At 30.9% G+C, this 12,682-nt stretch overlaps 1 protein-coding gene across 1 annotated transcript; it reads right to left on the minus strand.

Annotated features, from left to right (window-relative positions):
* Positions 1-1,488: 1,488 nt before the first annotated feature.
* Positions 1,489-11,879, minus strand: LOC107447324 (uncharacterized). The gene is made up of 3 exons (XM_016062197.4): positions 11,474-11,879; positions 7,612-8,059; positions 1,489-1,735 (listed from the first exon to the last, which is right to left on the minus strand). Exons 1-3 carry the CDS (start codon positions 11,481-11,483, stop codon positions 1,564-1,566), a joined length of 630 nt encoding a protein of 209 aa, XP_015917683.2. The 5' UTR covers positions 11,484-11,879; the 3' UTR covers positions 1,489-1,563.
* Positions 11,880-12,682: the final 803 nt, after the last annotated feature.

A 12,682-nucleotide genomic window follows, 5' to 3' on the forward strand; every position in this document is an offset into this window, starting at 1 on the left:
ATAAACATACTTTTTTTCAACTAAATTGAATTTTTTTGATCTGCAAGTTATGAATAACAACAATCTGTAAAATATGGCCCAATTAGTTCAGTCAAAAGGGTGGTCAAAAATTTGAGGATCTTAATATTAATTTTTACTCTTTGATGTTTTACAATCTCTCTATAAATGTTTGAAAACTAAAGAAAAATCTTTATATCCATGTATAAAACTATTTTCTTCAAAGACAATTTTATGGAGAAAATAATTAATGATTGAATAAATGTTTGATTATAGGAATAAAATTTTTTTTACTCTCTAAAACTAATTTTAAGTGTAAAATGTGAACAAAATTAGTTTATAAAAAAAAAAATTTAAAGGAGCTATTTTTATTTCTCCGGTTACATTCAACAAATAAAATTCAGAATTAAATATAAAATTTTGCTACTTATAATTACCTAATTCAAGAGGATATAAAAAATTTTCCCCTTACAGCTCAAAATATTTTTGATCTTAAGTAAATAAAATATATTTAGTTATTAAAAATGAATTTTAGTGTCTTCTCTTTGGATAAATAAATGTCATAAATTAGTGCCATTCTTCTTGATTTGCGCTATATTTTGATTTGTGATATATTTTGTAACTTCAATTATAGCTTGCAAAAATTAGTAATGTTGAAAGTTACAAGGCGTAAAATGCTTATTTTGCGCACTCTTATATTTCGATGGTTCTGTCTCTCTAAAAAATGTAAGACTAATAATCGAAAATTTTAAAAAAAGGTGTAAATGTTTACATGTTAATCTTTTTCTTTTTTTAAATTTAAAATAAATTATTTTTGTTATAGAATAATTCTAAGTAAATATTTATTTTTTTACACTTCTAGTTTTTATTTTTTTATTTTGTCAACTGCCCAGTAGAAAGTGAAAGAAGGTTTGTTTAGAAAAAAATATTCTTTTTCGTGTAATAACCCTCATTACCAATCTCTTCATAAAAATATAATAAATTTAATAAAATCAAAAAATATTCATATCAATATGGAAATATATTTCTTAGCTTAAAAAATATTTCGAAAATTTTCTCAATAAGGAACGAAGATTTAATTTGTTTTACTATAGTTGGTAATTTTTCATGGTTACAAACTGCACTATATAACTTTGATCACAATAATGGTGTTAGAATTTCGATACTTACAATTTCTGAAAAAATAAATCCATAAATTTATTGATGGAATGTATATTTCAATATCTCAAGAGCAAAATGGGATCATGTTGCAACTCTCAGCTATGCTATTTATTCAATCTAAATTTTCGAAGCAGTAAAAATAAACAGTGCCAGAAGCTATGCCTAGTGCAAAACTAAAAAGAAAACAGATGGAAAGCCAAAGAGAACAGGGTTGTTCTCTTTTGCGTGGAAACAAACCTCTTGAGAGATTTGTTTCCATAGAATTAAAATAAGTGATCTCATTTAGTCACCCACATGTATTTCTTCATAGTTTTAATTAAATAGAACACATATGATAAAATATTTATTTAAAAATTGCTGATATAAATAAGTTAAAATAAATCTTAAGTTATTTATAACAAGATGTTATAATTTAAGGGGATTAATGATGAACCAAAGGAAAGACACAGCTTTATATAAATTATAAGAACAATTGGAGTAAATCTGTAGACATACTTCATCACCATTTTGTAAACCAGTTTCAAATGCTTCTTTATAAGAAAATGTTAGGCTGTTCCATGTAACTGGAGGAATGGATCTAAAATTGAAATATTACAACAGTAAGTTAAAATTCAAATGTTGTTTCACTTCAAGGATCATTTAATAAAACTTTTTATTTGCAATAAGATTTGCAGTTCTGATCAACTGATGCTGCATCTTGTGTGTACGGTAAAGCCGCGATCTAGAAAATATTAAAAATTGCTCAAGCAATTTAGTTAGAAGAGCGACCAAGTTTGAGCTTCTTATATTTACTTTTTACTCAGTTTGCCAATGGAACTATTAAAGTGAATAGAAAAAAAAATTTTCCGACAATTATAATGGTCTTTTACCTAAAGTTAATTTCATGAAGAAAAAAAAATAATAATTATTTTAATAATAGAAAATTCAACTTCTTAACAGGGCCGTTAAAATAGTGGTTGAGATAGGGAAATGCTACGAACATTAAATTTAGTACCCCGAATTTTGATTTTGTCATTTAAAATTGCACAATTAAATCTTCCACACAAATCTCTAATGTAAAAATTTTTTTACCTTACAATATTTTTCGATTTATAAATTAAGTATTGGAGAAAATTATAAAAAATCTGTTTTGCAGGGAATTTTCAGATAAACGAGTTTTATAATTGTAAATTTTCTTTTATTTATTTAAATAGTTCTGTAGATTGGTGAGGTATGCAAAAAGTAAAATCAACCTTAAAGGATCAAACTTCTGATCGCTCTCATATTGAAGCTATATTTTCCTCATATTCTAACTACCTCCAATACTTTGAAGGTCAAAAGCCATTATTCTTTGGGGAGAGGGGAGTATGTTTGCTCAGCTTGTGCGATTTTGTAACTTAAAACATATTCCGCACTAATTAACTTTCATAATTAAGATCTTTACACAGAATTAAAAATCTCAATACTACATGAAAATCTAATAATTTGATAAGTTATTCAAGGGTCATAATCGCACATATATAGAAGAGGAGCATGCAAAAGTCACAGCGAACTGATTATTTTTTCTTTCTTTTTACTGAAAAAAATATTTTGTTTTGTTTATTTTTTATTAGTCCTCTAAATCCCCTCGTGACTACATTTCTATTCTTAAGGTTTCATCAAAATCCTGAGGGAGGGAATGGATAGTGAAAAACTGCTTGTATCTGTTTTTGTTCATTTAGTGCTAGGTTTTAGAAAGAATGGCTATTAATACGGGTAGTAATCTGCAATAGTAATATCTTGATTTTGGCTATGTGGTTGGCAAGTTTTTTGCTAAAGATGTCTGCATAATTTTATAGAAATGCTTAAATTAACTTAAATGTTGAACTTTTTACTATAATTTCTCTTAAATTTCAACACTTGTAACTAATAGAATATCTGAGAAGGATAGGGACTTTGTGCTATGTAGACTAAAGCAAAAAACGTGAATGCAACAAATGAAGGACATTTCAGTACTTTCATTTGTGCTTTATTCACATTGCTTTTTGCTTTAGTTTAAATATTAGTCAGTTAAATGTTTAGCAGATGACTTATGGTGAAACAAACTTCACCCTGAAATAGCCCCATCTAAATTTCTTCTTACTTTTGATAATGTATTCCTCAAATGTGTTAAATTTTTTTATTGATTTTAACTCATTCTATTTAAGTCAAACTGAAATAAGTAGATAAGCATTACGATAATATATTTAGGAAAAAACAGCATCGCCATTTTTAATTATAAAAAAACCCATTCTTGCAGAAACTATTGACTATGACAGATTGGGTGTTTGTTTTCGTCGGAACTGAGATATATAGCAGTTTTACTCCAAGCATGTAAATTTTTGACTCCCAAAAGTAGTTTGGGTAAAAAACTCGCCCAAAATTTAAAGCAAAGAAGAAAAAAAAATTTTGTAATTTTTTATTTTCATTTCATTTTTTATTCAGCTGCGTTTTTTTTTTTTTTTTTTTGGCATGAAAATGTGATTTCTTTTTTTTTCTTCTGTTCTGTAATGTAAAATAAAGTTAAGGCGTAGTTAAGAGCCAATTATTTAAAAATTTCGCAAATCAGGCAAGGGGGATCAGGAAGTTATCTCCTCCCCCCAAGGTGAGATTTAGTTTATCTCGAATTTACTGGGGAGAAGGAAGGGGGACAAAACTTAGTCTTTGCTATCTAAGCAAGTCATATATTTTCAATGTAATATTTTACTCTAAATCGAATGAAGTCACACCCAACTAGATACATCTAACTGTTAAAGTTATTTATAATCTAATATCATATATAGTTAAAGCTCATGTAAAAAAAGAGCAAATTCTGAAAAATTTTCATACTTATGCATCTGACATAGCTATCCAGTCTAGTGAGGTATTGATTCCTGTGTATTTTTTAAGCAATCAATAGAAACACTTCAGCTCACGAACAATTTAAAAGTTTTAAGTAGGAAAGTGTTAAAAAAAGAGAGACATAAAAGATTTATGAATAAAAAATACAGTTATAACTTTCAAATTGTTAGCGAGCTGAAGTGTTCATAAAGATAATGCTTAAAAAATGCAATGGAATCAATACCTCACTTTCCTGGATAGCAATGTCCGACGCATAAATATAAATGAGTCAGAATAAGCACTTTTTCAACATTAAGCTTAACTATCTTCTTAATTATTCGATATATCAACTTTGGTATGATTTCATTAGATTCAGAGTGAAAACTTCATCGGAAACATGTCACCCTAGATAGCAATTACTAAGTTTTGTTCCCTTCCCACCCAGTAAATTATAATGGACTAAAGCTGAGTCGTGGTGGCTCAGGGGATAGAGCGTTCACCTTCCATTGAGGTGAAGGGTTCGAAACCCAGCGATGGCTGATCGATACGAATTCCGCACTCGGCTTGCACCGACCACAGTGCTGACGTAAAATATCCTCAGGGGCAGACTGACCATGGGTTAGAGTCCCCTTGTCAGACTAATCATGGGCGATCTTTCCACGTATCACGAATGCTATTTAGTTCCATCAAACAGTCCTCCACGAAGGCGAATTCCTTCCAATACTTGATGCAGGAGTTCCCTTGTCATCTAGATTGGGTTCAAAATTACAAGGCTATAGAGTTGAACATCAGTGGTCTTAAACCCTAAATTGGGTTGGCAGTTGAATGACGGTTATAAAATAAAATAGATTTAAAGCTCAACTTGGGGGAGGGAGACAACTTCCTGATCCACCCTTGCCTGATTTGCCAAATTTTTAATAAACTGGCTCTTAACTTCTTCGTCTTGACTTTATTTTAACATTACAGAACAGAAAAGAAGTCACATTCTCACAAAATGATGGCAAATAGTAAATTCTTTATAGAGAATAAAGCTGACCTCGGGATAGGGTGTTTACTTCAGAAATTTCTATTGGGCCAAAATCATATTTTTAAAAACAATTTATAGCTTTCCCCATGACCAGGGATCGTGAAATTGGAATTTTGAGCAGCAACTATATTTTTAGCTCTTCAAATACTATCTGACATTTTTTTATAGTTCAATATTCATGTAAAAATTGTTTTTTAAAAATCGGTCTGAGAATCGAAATTTGCGATATTTTTTTCCCGTTCTCCCCCGTATTTTCAACAACAGAGAAATATCTTAATTTTTCTTATCTTCGCACTGTTGCGTATTCCTAATAATATCGTGTTAGAAAAACAGGAATTTTAAAAAATCATTTAGAATTCCATAAAAATAACTGGATAATTGCGTTCGAAATCGGCATGGTGCTGAATCGAAATCAGTGCAGAATCGAACTTAAGTGATTGAAGATTGATTTACTCGTATGAGCGATTAGAGATTCATGAGTTGTGATGATTTCGATTTAAATGTATGGGGCTTTATTAAATTATTTAGATATCCATGGGTATAACTGTCGAAAAAGAGGATTGTAAAAATGTGAATTCACGACGAATTCGACGCAGATCGAACGCGTGGGTCAAAGAGTTATTTAAATGAGTGATTCGAAATTCACTTGCGTAAATGATTAAATGTATCGCGATTTCAAAAAAACTACGTACAAATCTATAACAGTAATTTCTAAAAATGTACTTTGATTTGTGATGAAATCAATGCAAACTTTAATGAATGTGGTCGAAAATTATTAGGTGATAATTCATATTGGAGATTCACTAATCGTACTATTTAGATTTAAAAATCTCAGGATTTTAAAATTACATGGAAATTCATGGATAAAACAGACGAACAATGTGAATTCTAGACGAATAACAATGTCTATTCACGACGAAATCAGCACAAATCAAACGCGTGAATCAAAAAGTTATCCAAATGAGAGATTCGAAATTTACTTGTATATCCTATTAAAAATATTTTATTTTAGAACAGGTTTGAACAGCCAACTAAATTCTAAGATTACGGCACTCAATGATTGACTCTGTGGGCTTGTAATTTGTAACCCCCCCCCCCATATGACAAGGGAACTCATGGATCAAGCATTATTTTATTTTATTTTATAACCGTCGTTGAACAGCCGACCCAATTTCATGGGTTTACGACTACTAACGTTCAACTCCATAGCCTTGAAATTTTGAACCAATCCAGAAGACAAGGAAACTCCTGGATCAGTACCCCCAAAGGTATTGATTTGTTGTGGGAACATGGAGGACTTTGAGACTCGACAGATTTAACGTGCATCAGTCACCATTTACTACACGGGGAGTCTTCGGCCGGCGAGAATCGAACCCACGACCTCTCGGATATGGGCCCAGCGCCCTACCGACCAGGCTATCCCGGCCCCCCGTACGTTTTTCTCGAGATTTTTCATGTTATTTTGTAGTCCTATATTAATTTAAGTTGCATTTTTCTATTATTGCAAGCTTACTGTCATTTTCCCCCCTCCACACAAAGTTTGGATTAGGAAAAGAAATTTAGAGTCCCGTAAATATGTGTATGATCCTGTACTCGAAGGTTTATGATATACGTTACTTTCGATTTAAGAGAGAGTCATGAAATATTTTTTGTCTGTGCTAACTGTGCTTTTGTCTAACTAGCCTTCGTGGAGAACTTTTTGATGGAACCAACCAGCATATAGAGAGGAATACCTCACACGGTTAGCCAGATGGCAAGGTGATTTTAACTCATGATCCACCTACCACTGATGATATTTTATGTCAGCACTGCAGCACCGTGTTCGGTGCGAGCCGGGTGTAGAATTTATATCAACCAGAAACCACTTGAAATTGAACTTAGGTCACTTCCTTGGGATGCGAAGGCTCTATCCCCTCTGCCACCGCAGCTCAGGATAACTATTGGGATTTTAAAAAACTCTGCAGAAATCTGCAAGATTTATGATGAAATCGACTCAAACTCGAATCCGTCAAAAAATCTCGTAAATGTGCGATTCGAAACTATCGTGACATATTAATTTCGAATTTTTTAAAAAAATAGAAAAGCGTGCTCGATTCAATTTTATTTTTGCTAAGTAATAAAAGCATAGGTTTTTATTCAAAGCAATTTTGTAATTTTTGCGCCAAGTGGGTGATTTTAAAATTATTCTTATATTACTGCAAAAACATATTTTGAAATTAAACATAGATTAATATTCTGATATTTCTTTAGAAAACTTTATATTTCATTATGTTGTAATAGATATTTTATTCATTTGTAATAAGCATTCCAAATGTAAATATTTGATTTTTATCTATGGATAAATTCAACAAAATTTCAAATTTGAAAGAGGGGAAAAAAAGCTATAAACTGAGAAGGTGGCTAGTCCAAATTTTTGCTAGCTGCCAACACTTTTCAAATTTTTGGAGCCCTGCCCATTATTATTTTTATACTCAATTACTTACAGTATTTTATATTTAATTAATTCAATTTCGATATCAGACAATTTAACTTTTCGTCTGCCTTGTGTTTATTCAGATAAATATATTGATAAATATATTATAGATAGCATTTAAAAAACCAATACTTACAATATGTACTTAGTTACTTGCAAGCCAATTGTTCCAAACTTAGAAGGTTCTGCTCCTATTTCACACAGTAAGCGTTTAACGCATGTATTTTTTTCCATCTCATTTAATACATTAAACAATCGCTCAGAAAAGTTTCTATCATCATTTTGGGATAATGTCTTAGCCATGTATCCTTTTCTCTTTTGAACTTCAGCAAATTTCATTTCGGCGATTGTACGATTTCTCATTTGAGCTTTTCGAATTCTTGTGCCTTGATCACTTATGTAACGAAATCCACTTGTTTCATACATTGTTTTGGCACTTTGACCAATTGCATCCCCAATACCAGATTCTAAGAAGTATTGTCTCACAGGATTGCTGGCGGCCCAATATCCAGTTGCTGCTAGAAGTGTAGCGCCGCAATGTGATACTGTAGCAGCTAAAAACAAGCAGAACGCGGACTTCATGGCTGAAACAAAAAAGCTTATTAATAAGATTATAAACTTCGATGTACATGTACTGCTTTATGCAGCGCATATGATCTAACACTTTTTTAAGTTTCGGACATTTCGGTTTTTAAATATATTTATGTCAATAATTTTTTTTTATTATGAATAAAATAATGTATAGCAAAAAAAAATTTTACAGCAACATTTTGTTTCATAATTTTAAAAAATTAATCTGAAATTGTATATATTTTTTAAATATGTTTTTGCTTTATTTATATTTTGTTAAATACAATTTCTAAAGCGTCAGCCAAAATATAAAACTGCGAAGAGAATTTTATGACGAATGTTTTTTTTCTCCCTAATCTTTAAAACAGTACTTTTTCAATTATCCTATTAACTCAGTAAATCTTTGGAATATTTTATATGAATAACATTGCTTTGGAAAAAGCAATTAGAGATACCAATATAATGTACTAGAGTTACAATTATCTATAAGTCTGTTCAGTTATTGGTTTGTGCGGATTACCTTGATTTAATAGGATGTACTTAACAGGCTGTTTAAGAGGCTTTCTCCAAGCTGGGGGCTTCTGATAAAACAATTGGAATAATTTCCTTACTTTTTCTTTAGTTCTGAAATGGATGCTATTTAAAAAGACATTTAGAAAATAAAGAAATAGCCTTATTATTTATATTCATTCTTACGAAATCTCAATGTAGTGCGCTAAAGAAAAAACGGACCACCTTCAACAGCTTTTGACCTAGAGATCGGACTATCTTAATAGTTCGAGATTGTGACCTAAAATATGTTAACTAGTGCAGTCTGCACTAATTAACGTATTTTAGGTGCACTAATTAGCGATAGTCGATAACGATTAGTCTGCACAGATATTTTAAGTTACGAAATCAGAAGCAAAAACGTACTTTCTCAGAAGAAATCGAATTTTAAAAAAGTCGTATTTTTAAAATTCGATTTTTCATGAACTATTAAAACGATATCGTTCCAATTTTGTATTTTGCTTCGTAAAATTGAATTTAAAATGAAAAAAATTGTATACCTTATAATTCAATTTTTCGACTTGTTAAATAAAATAATAATTACTAAAAGTAATTTTTTGCACGGAATTATCTTTGGATAAATGAATTTTATAATAGTGAGTAAAAGATTTTCAATCACTAAAAAAGTTCGAGATGGCTAAATACGCAAAAATTAGCATTAAGGGGTCCTAACTATGAACCGCTCTAGTGTTCAAACTTTTGGGACTATATTTCCGAGGTTGCTGCTTTTCCCTATATTTGGGGGGTCAGAAATCCAAATCCCGTCTATTAAAAGATATTTTTATTAAATTAAAAGTTATTTACGGTGATTTTTTCCTTTCGATTGCTCTGCACCTCTTTGCTTTTTCAAGGAATTAAAAAAAAAGACGACATTTTCTCAATATAAAGACACCAAAAATAATTCTTGTCTTTGTTTGAATCTTTGCTCTTCAAATGAATCTGTCGTGTTTTCTAGTAGTAGTTTTGAATTATTCCCAATGAAGGTGTTAAAACTAAAACACAATTAAGAGCAGAAAATTTATCTTAAATTTAAAGATATATTTAATATAATTTTTCTTACGTAGTGCTCAAAATTAAAAATGAACCACCCTGAATAACTTCTGATCTAAAGATCGGAACTTCACATTCTATAACTCAATCTTAATGGTTCAAGGGGGAGAACTCAATTATGCCAATTAATTAGTGCAGACGATATTTTAAGTTATGAAATCAGGCATAAACACGTACTATCTTTGAATCGACACATCTTTTTATCGACGGATTCGGATTTCTGATTCCAAAAACATTGAAAGTAGTCACAATCTGGGAAATATGGTCCCAATAGTTTAGTCAGGAAAGCGCTCCAAAGTTTGGACCCCTTAATGTTAATTTTACTTTCTGCGTATTTCATCATATCTCGAGAAAGTTTAAAGCGAATTGAAAAATATTTTCAACAATTATGAAATTCATTTATCCGAAGATAACTACATGCAAAAATAAATTTTAGTAAATATTTATCATTTATTATTTTATTTAATATCAGTCAAAAAAGTTGAATTGTAAGGTATACAATTTTTTTACTTTTTAAGGAATATAATTTTACATGACAAAATGCAAAACTGGAGTGAAATCGATCGAGTAGTTTCTGAGAAATCTTATTTCAAAAAAGAATATTAGAAATTTGATTTCTCAAGAAGTATTCGACAGATTTAACTCAAATTTGTTTTTCCATGTAAATTAATATTCTTTGAAAAAAATGTAAAAATTATATACTTTACAACCCATAAATTTTTTGACTAATATTAAATAAAATAAAAATATGATAAATATTTATTGAAAGTTATTTTTTTGCATGGAATTTTCTTTGAATAAACGAATTTTATAAATCGTGTGTAAAATTTTTTCAATTAGCTCAAAATTTTCTCGAGACATGGTGAAATATGCAAAAAGTAAAATTTACATTAAGGGGTCTAAACTTTGGACTGCTCTCTTGACCAAACTATTGTTACCATATTTCCCAGATAGCGACTACTCCCTATGTTTTGGAGGTCAAAAATCCGAATCAGTTGAAAAATAGGTATACTTATTCAAAAAAAGTAAGTTGTGTTTCTAATGTCATAACTTAAAATATGGTCTGCACTAATTAATTAGCATATGAGGTTACCTCCTGGAACCATTAAGATTAAGACTTAAAACGTGAAGATACGATCATTAGGATCAAAAGTTATTAAGGGTGGTCCGTTTTTTTTATTTTGTACACTGTACTTAAGTGTTTTGATCATTTTAAGGATTTTAAAAAATGTATGTAGCTTTACATCATTTATTGTAGAATAAAATTTTAGCAATTGTATAACTTTAAATAAATGAAAATTACTGCTTTATTTCCCATAAAAAATTATTTCAATACAAGCCGATGTTGAACAGATCTATGTCAATCTTCAACCATATTTCATTTTATTTAAGTTAAAATAAAAATTTATAAAAATTTAGCTATCATTAAAGAAGTTTAAAAGTGAAATTAGAAGAAAAAAAAAAAGATATTTTGCTTTCAACGTTCACTAAAAAAGAATTCAGTTGTAAAAATAAAACCATTTTATAAACAAAGACATTTTCTTATGCTTAAAAAATAATGTCTTTACTTCCAAATTTTGGATTTTAAAGTACTTGACAAGATTCATCAGGAGTTTTAATCATTACAGAGTGTGAGAATCCCGAATTCCTTCCATTTACTAATTAATAGTCTTAAGAATCAGGAAAAAATATTTCCAATTTTATGCCAACATTTCTTTAATAATAGAATGTAGAGTGCTTGATTTTAAAACATGTCATGCATAATACCCAAAAAAGTATTTTGTTACGACTGAAATTTAAAACAGAAAATTGGAGAAAAAAAGTATTACCTGCATTCATTCAGTAAATAAACAGTATCACGAACTATACACTTTGTTTTTATACTCAAACTGATAGATGAAAATTATTACTATTAAAAGAGTGCTGTAGCCTGAGTTTTCAATGCAAAAATTGAAAAGATAATTTTAAATACAAATAAAATATCATGGCCGCAAGAATTTTCATGGGATAGAGTTTATTGCTAATTTCTGATCCTATCTATAAAATATCTTCGTTTTAGTTACTCTACGTAAACGAAAAACCGCGAAGTTTACGCAGCAGTTGGCCTAGAGACTTTGAAAGGACTGCCACAGTGAAAGTTGCAAGTTCGTGCAACGAAACTATCAAAAACAATTTTAGTGTTTGCAAGCGAATAACAGGTCGTTGGTCTACCGAAGCGGGGGTGCCATCCCCTCTGCAGAGGATCAAAATTGTGATGGCATGTCTTCGGATCATCCTCAGGGATGTTTCCCAGACCGTCGTCAATAGCCCATTGTGCAGCTCTAGTGCGACGTAAATGAACTACAACAACAACAACAACAGCAAGCGAATAACAAGAATTTTATTGAAGATTTCTGTTGTAAGTCTGAAGTTTTCTTAAAGCTTCTGTTTTGCACAGTTTTTTTTTTTTTTTTTTTTACAAATTTATGTACTGAAAAGTACAGTGGTGAGCTGAGTGGCCAATAGTTTGAAGTCTTGGAACATAGCACGGAATTTAGCTCGTTTGTACACCTCAAGAACCTCAGTACTTCGAATGTGCACAAGCACTTAAACCCTCCAAGCGTTTAGCCCATTGGCAGAATTGTGCAGAAATTTTTCTGATCGCACTATTTTTCCATTCCATAACAAGGAGAAACAGGCTTTTTTGGACCGGGATAGTCTGGATGGTAAGGCACTGGACTCTCGTTCGTGAGAACGGGAGTTCGAATCCAGTCGGCCGAAGACTCTCCGTGAAGTAAATGGTGACTGGTGCACGTTAGATATGCCGGGACGCAAAGTCCCCTAGGTTCCTATAACAAATTATACTTCTAGGGGCCCTGGATTGGAGATTGGTCATTCTCTGGTTCAAGTCAAAATTACGATCTGTGGATGAAAGAATAGGTCCGCCCTATAAACAGGTGGAACGCATGGGTGTGGCCATAAATGGCTCCACTGGAAAACAAGAACAATCGCACGCCAAGTGCCTTAATGGTTTACAACAGCATCAACAACCTGTTTAT

The sequence above is a fragment of the Parasteatoda tepidariorum genome, chromosome 11 (assembly GCF_982258835.1).
Source record: "Parasteatoda tepidariorum strain Cologne lab strain chromosome 11, Ptep-v5.0, whole genome shotgun sequence".
Taxonomy (NCBI): Eukaryota; Metazoa; Arthropoda; class Arachnida; order Araneae; family Theridiidae; genus Parasteatoda; species Parasteatoda tepidariorum.

Coding starts and splice junctions, on each gene's coding strand:
- LOC107447324 (XM_016062197.4), bottom strand. Junction 1,736..7,611: donor CAAGTAACTAAGTACATATT/GTAAGTATTGGT, acceptor TTTCAATTTTAG/ATCCATTCCTCCAGTTACAT.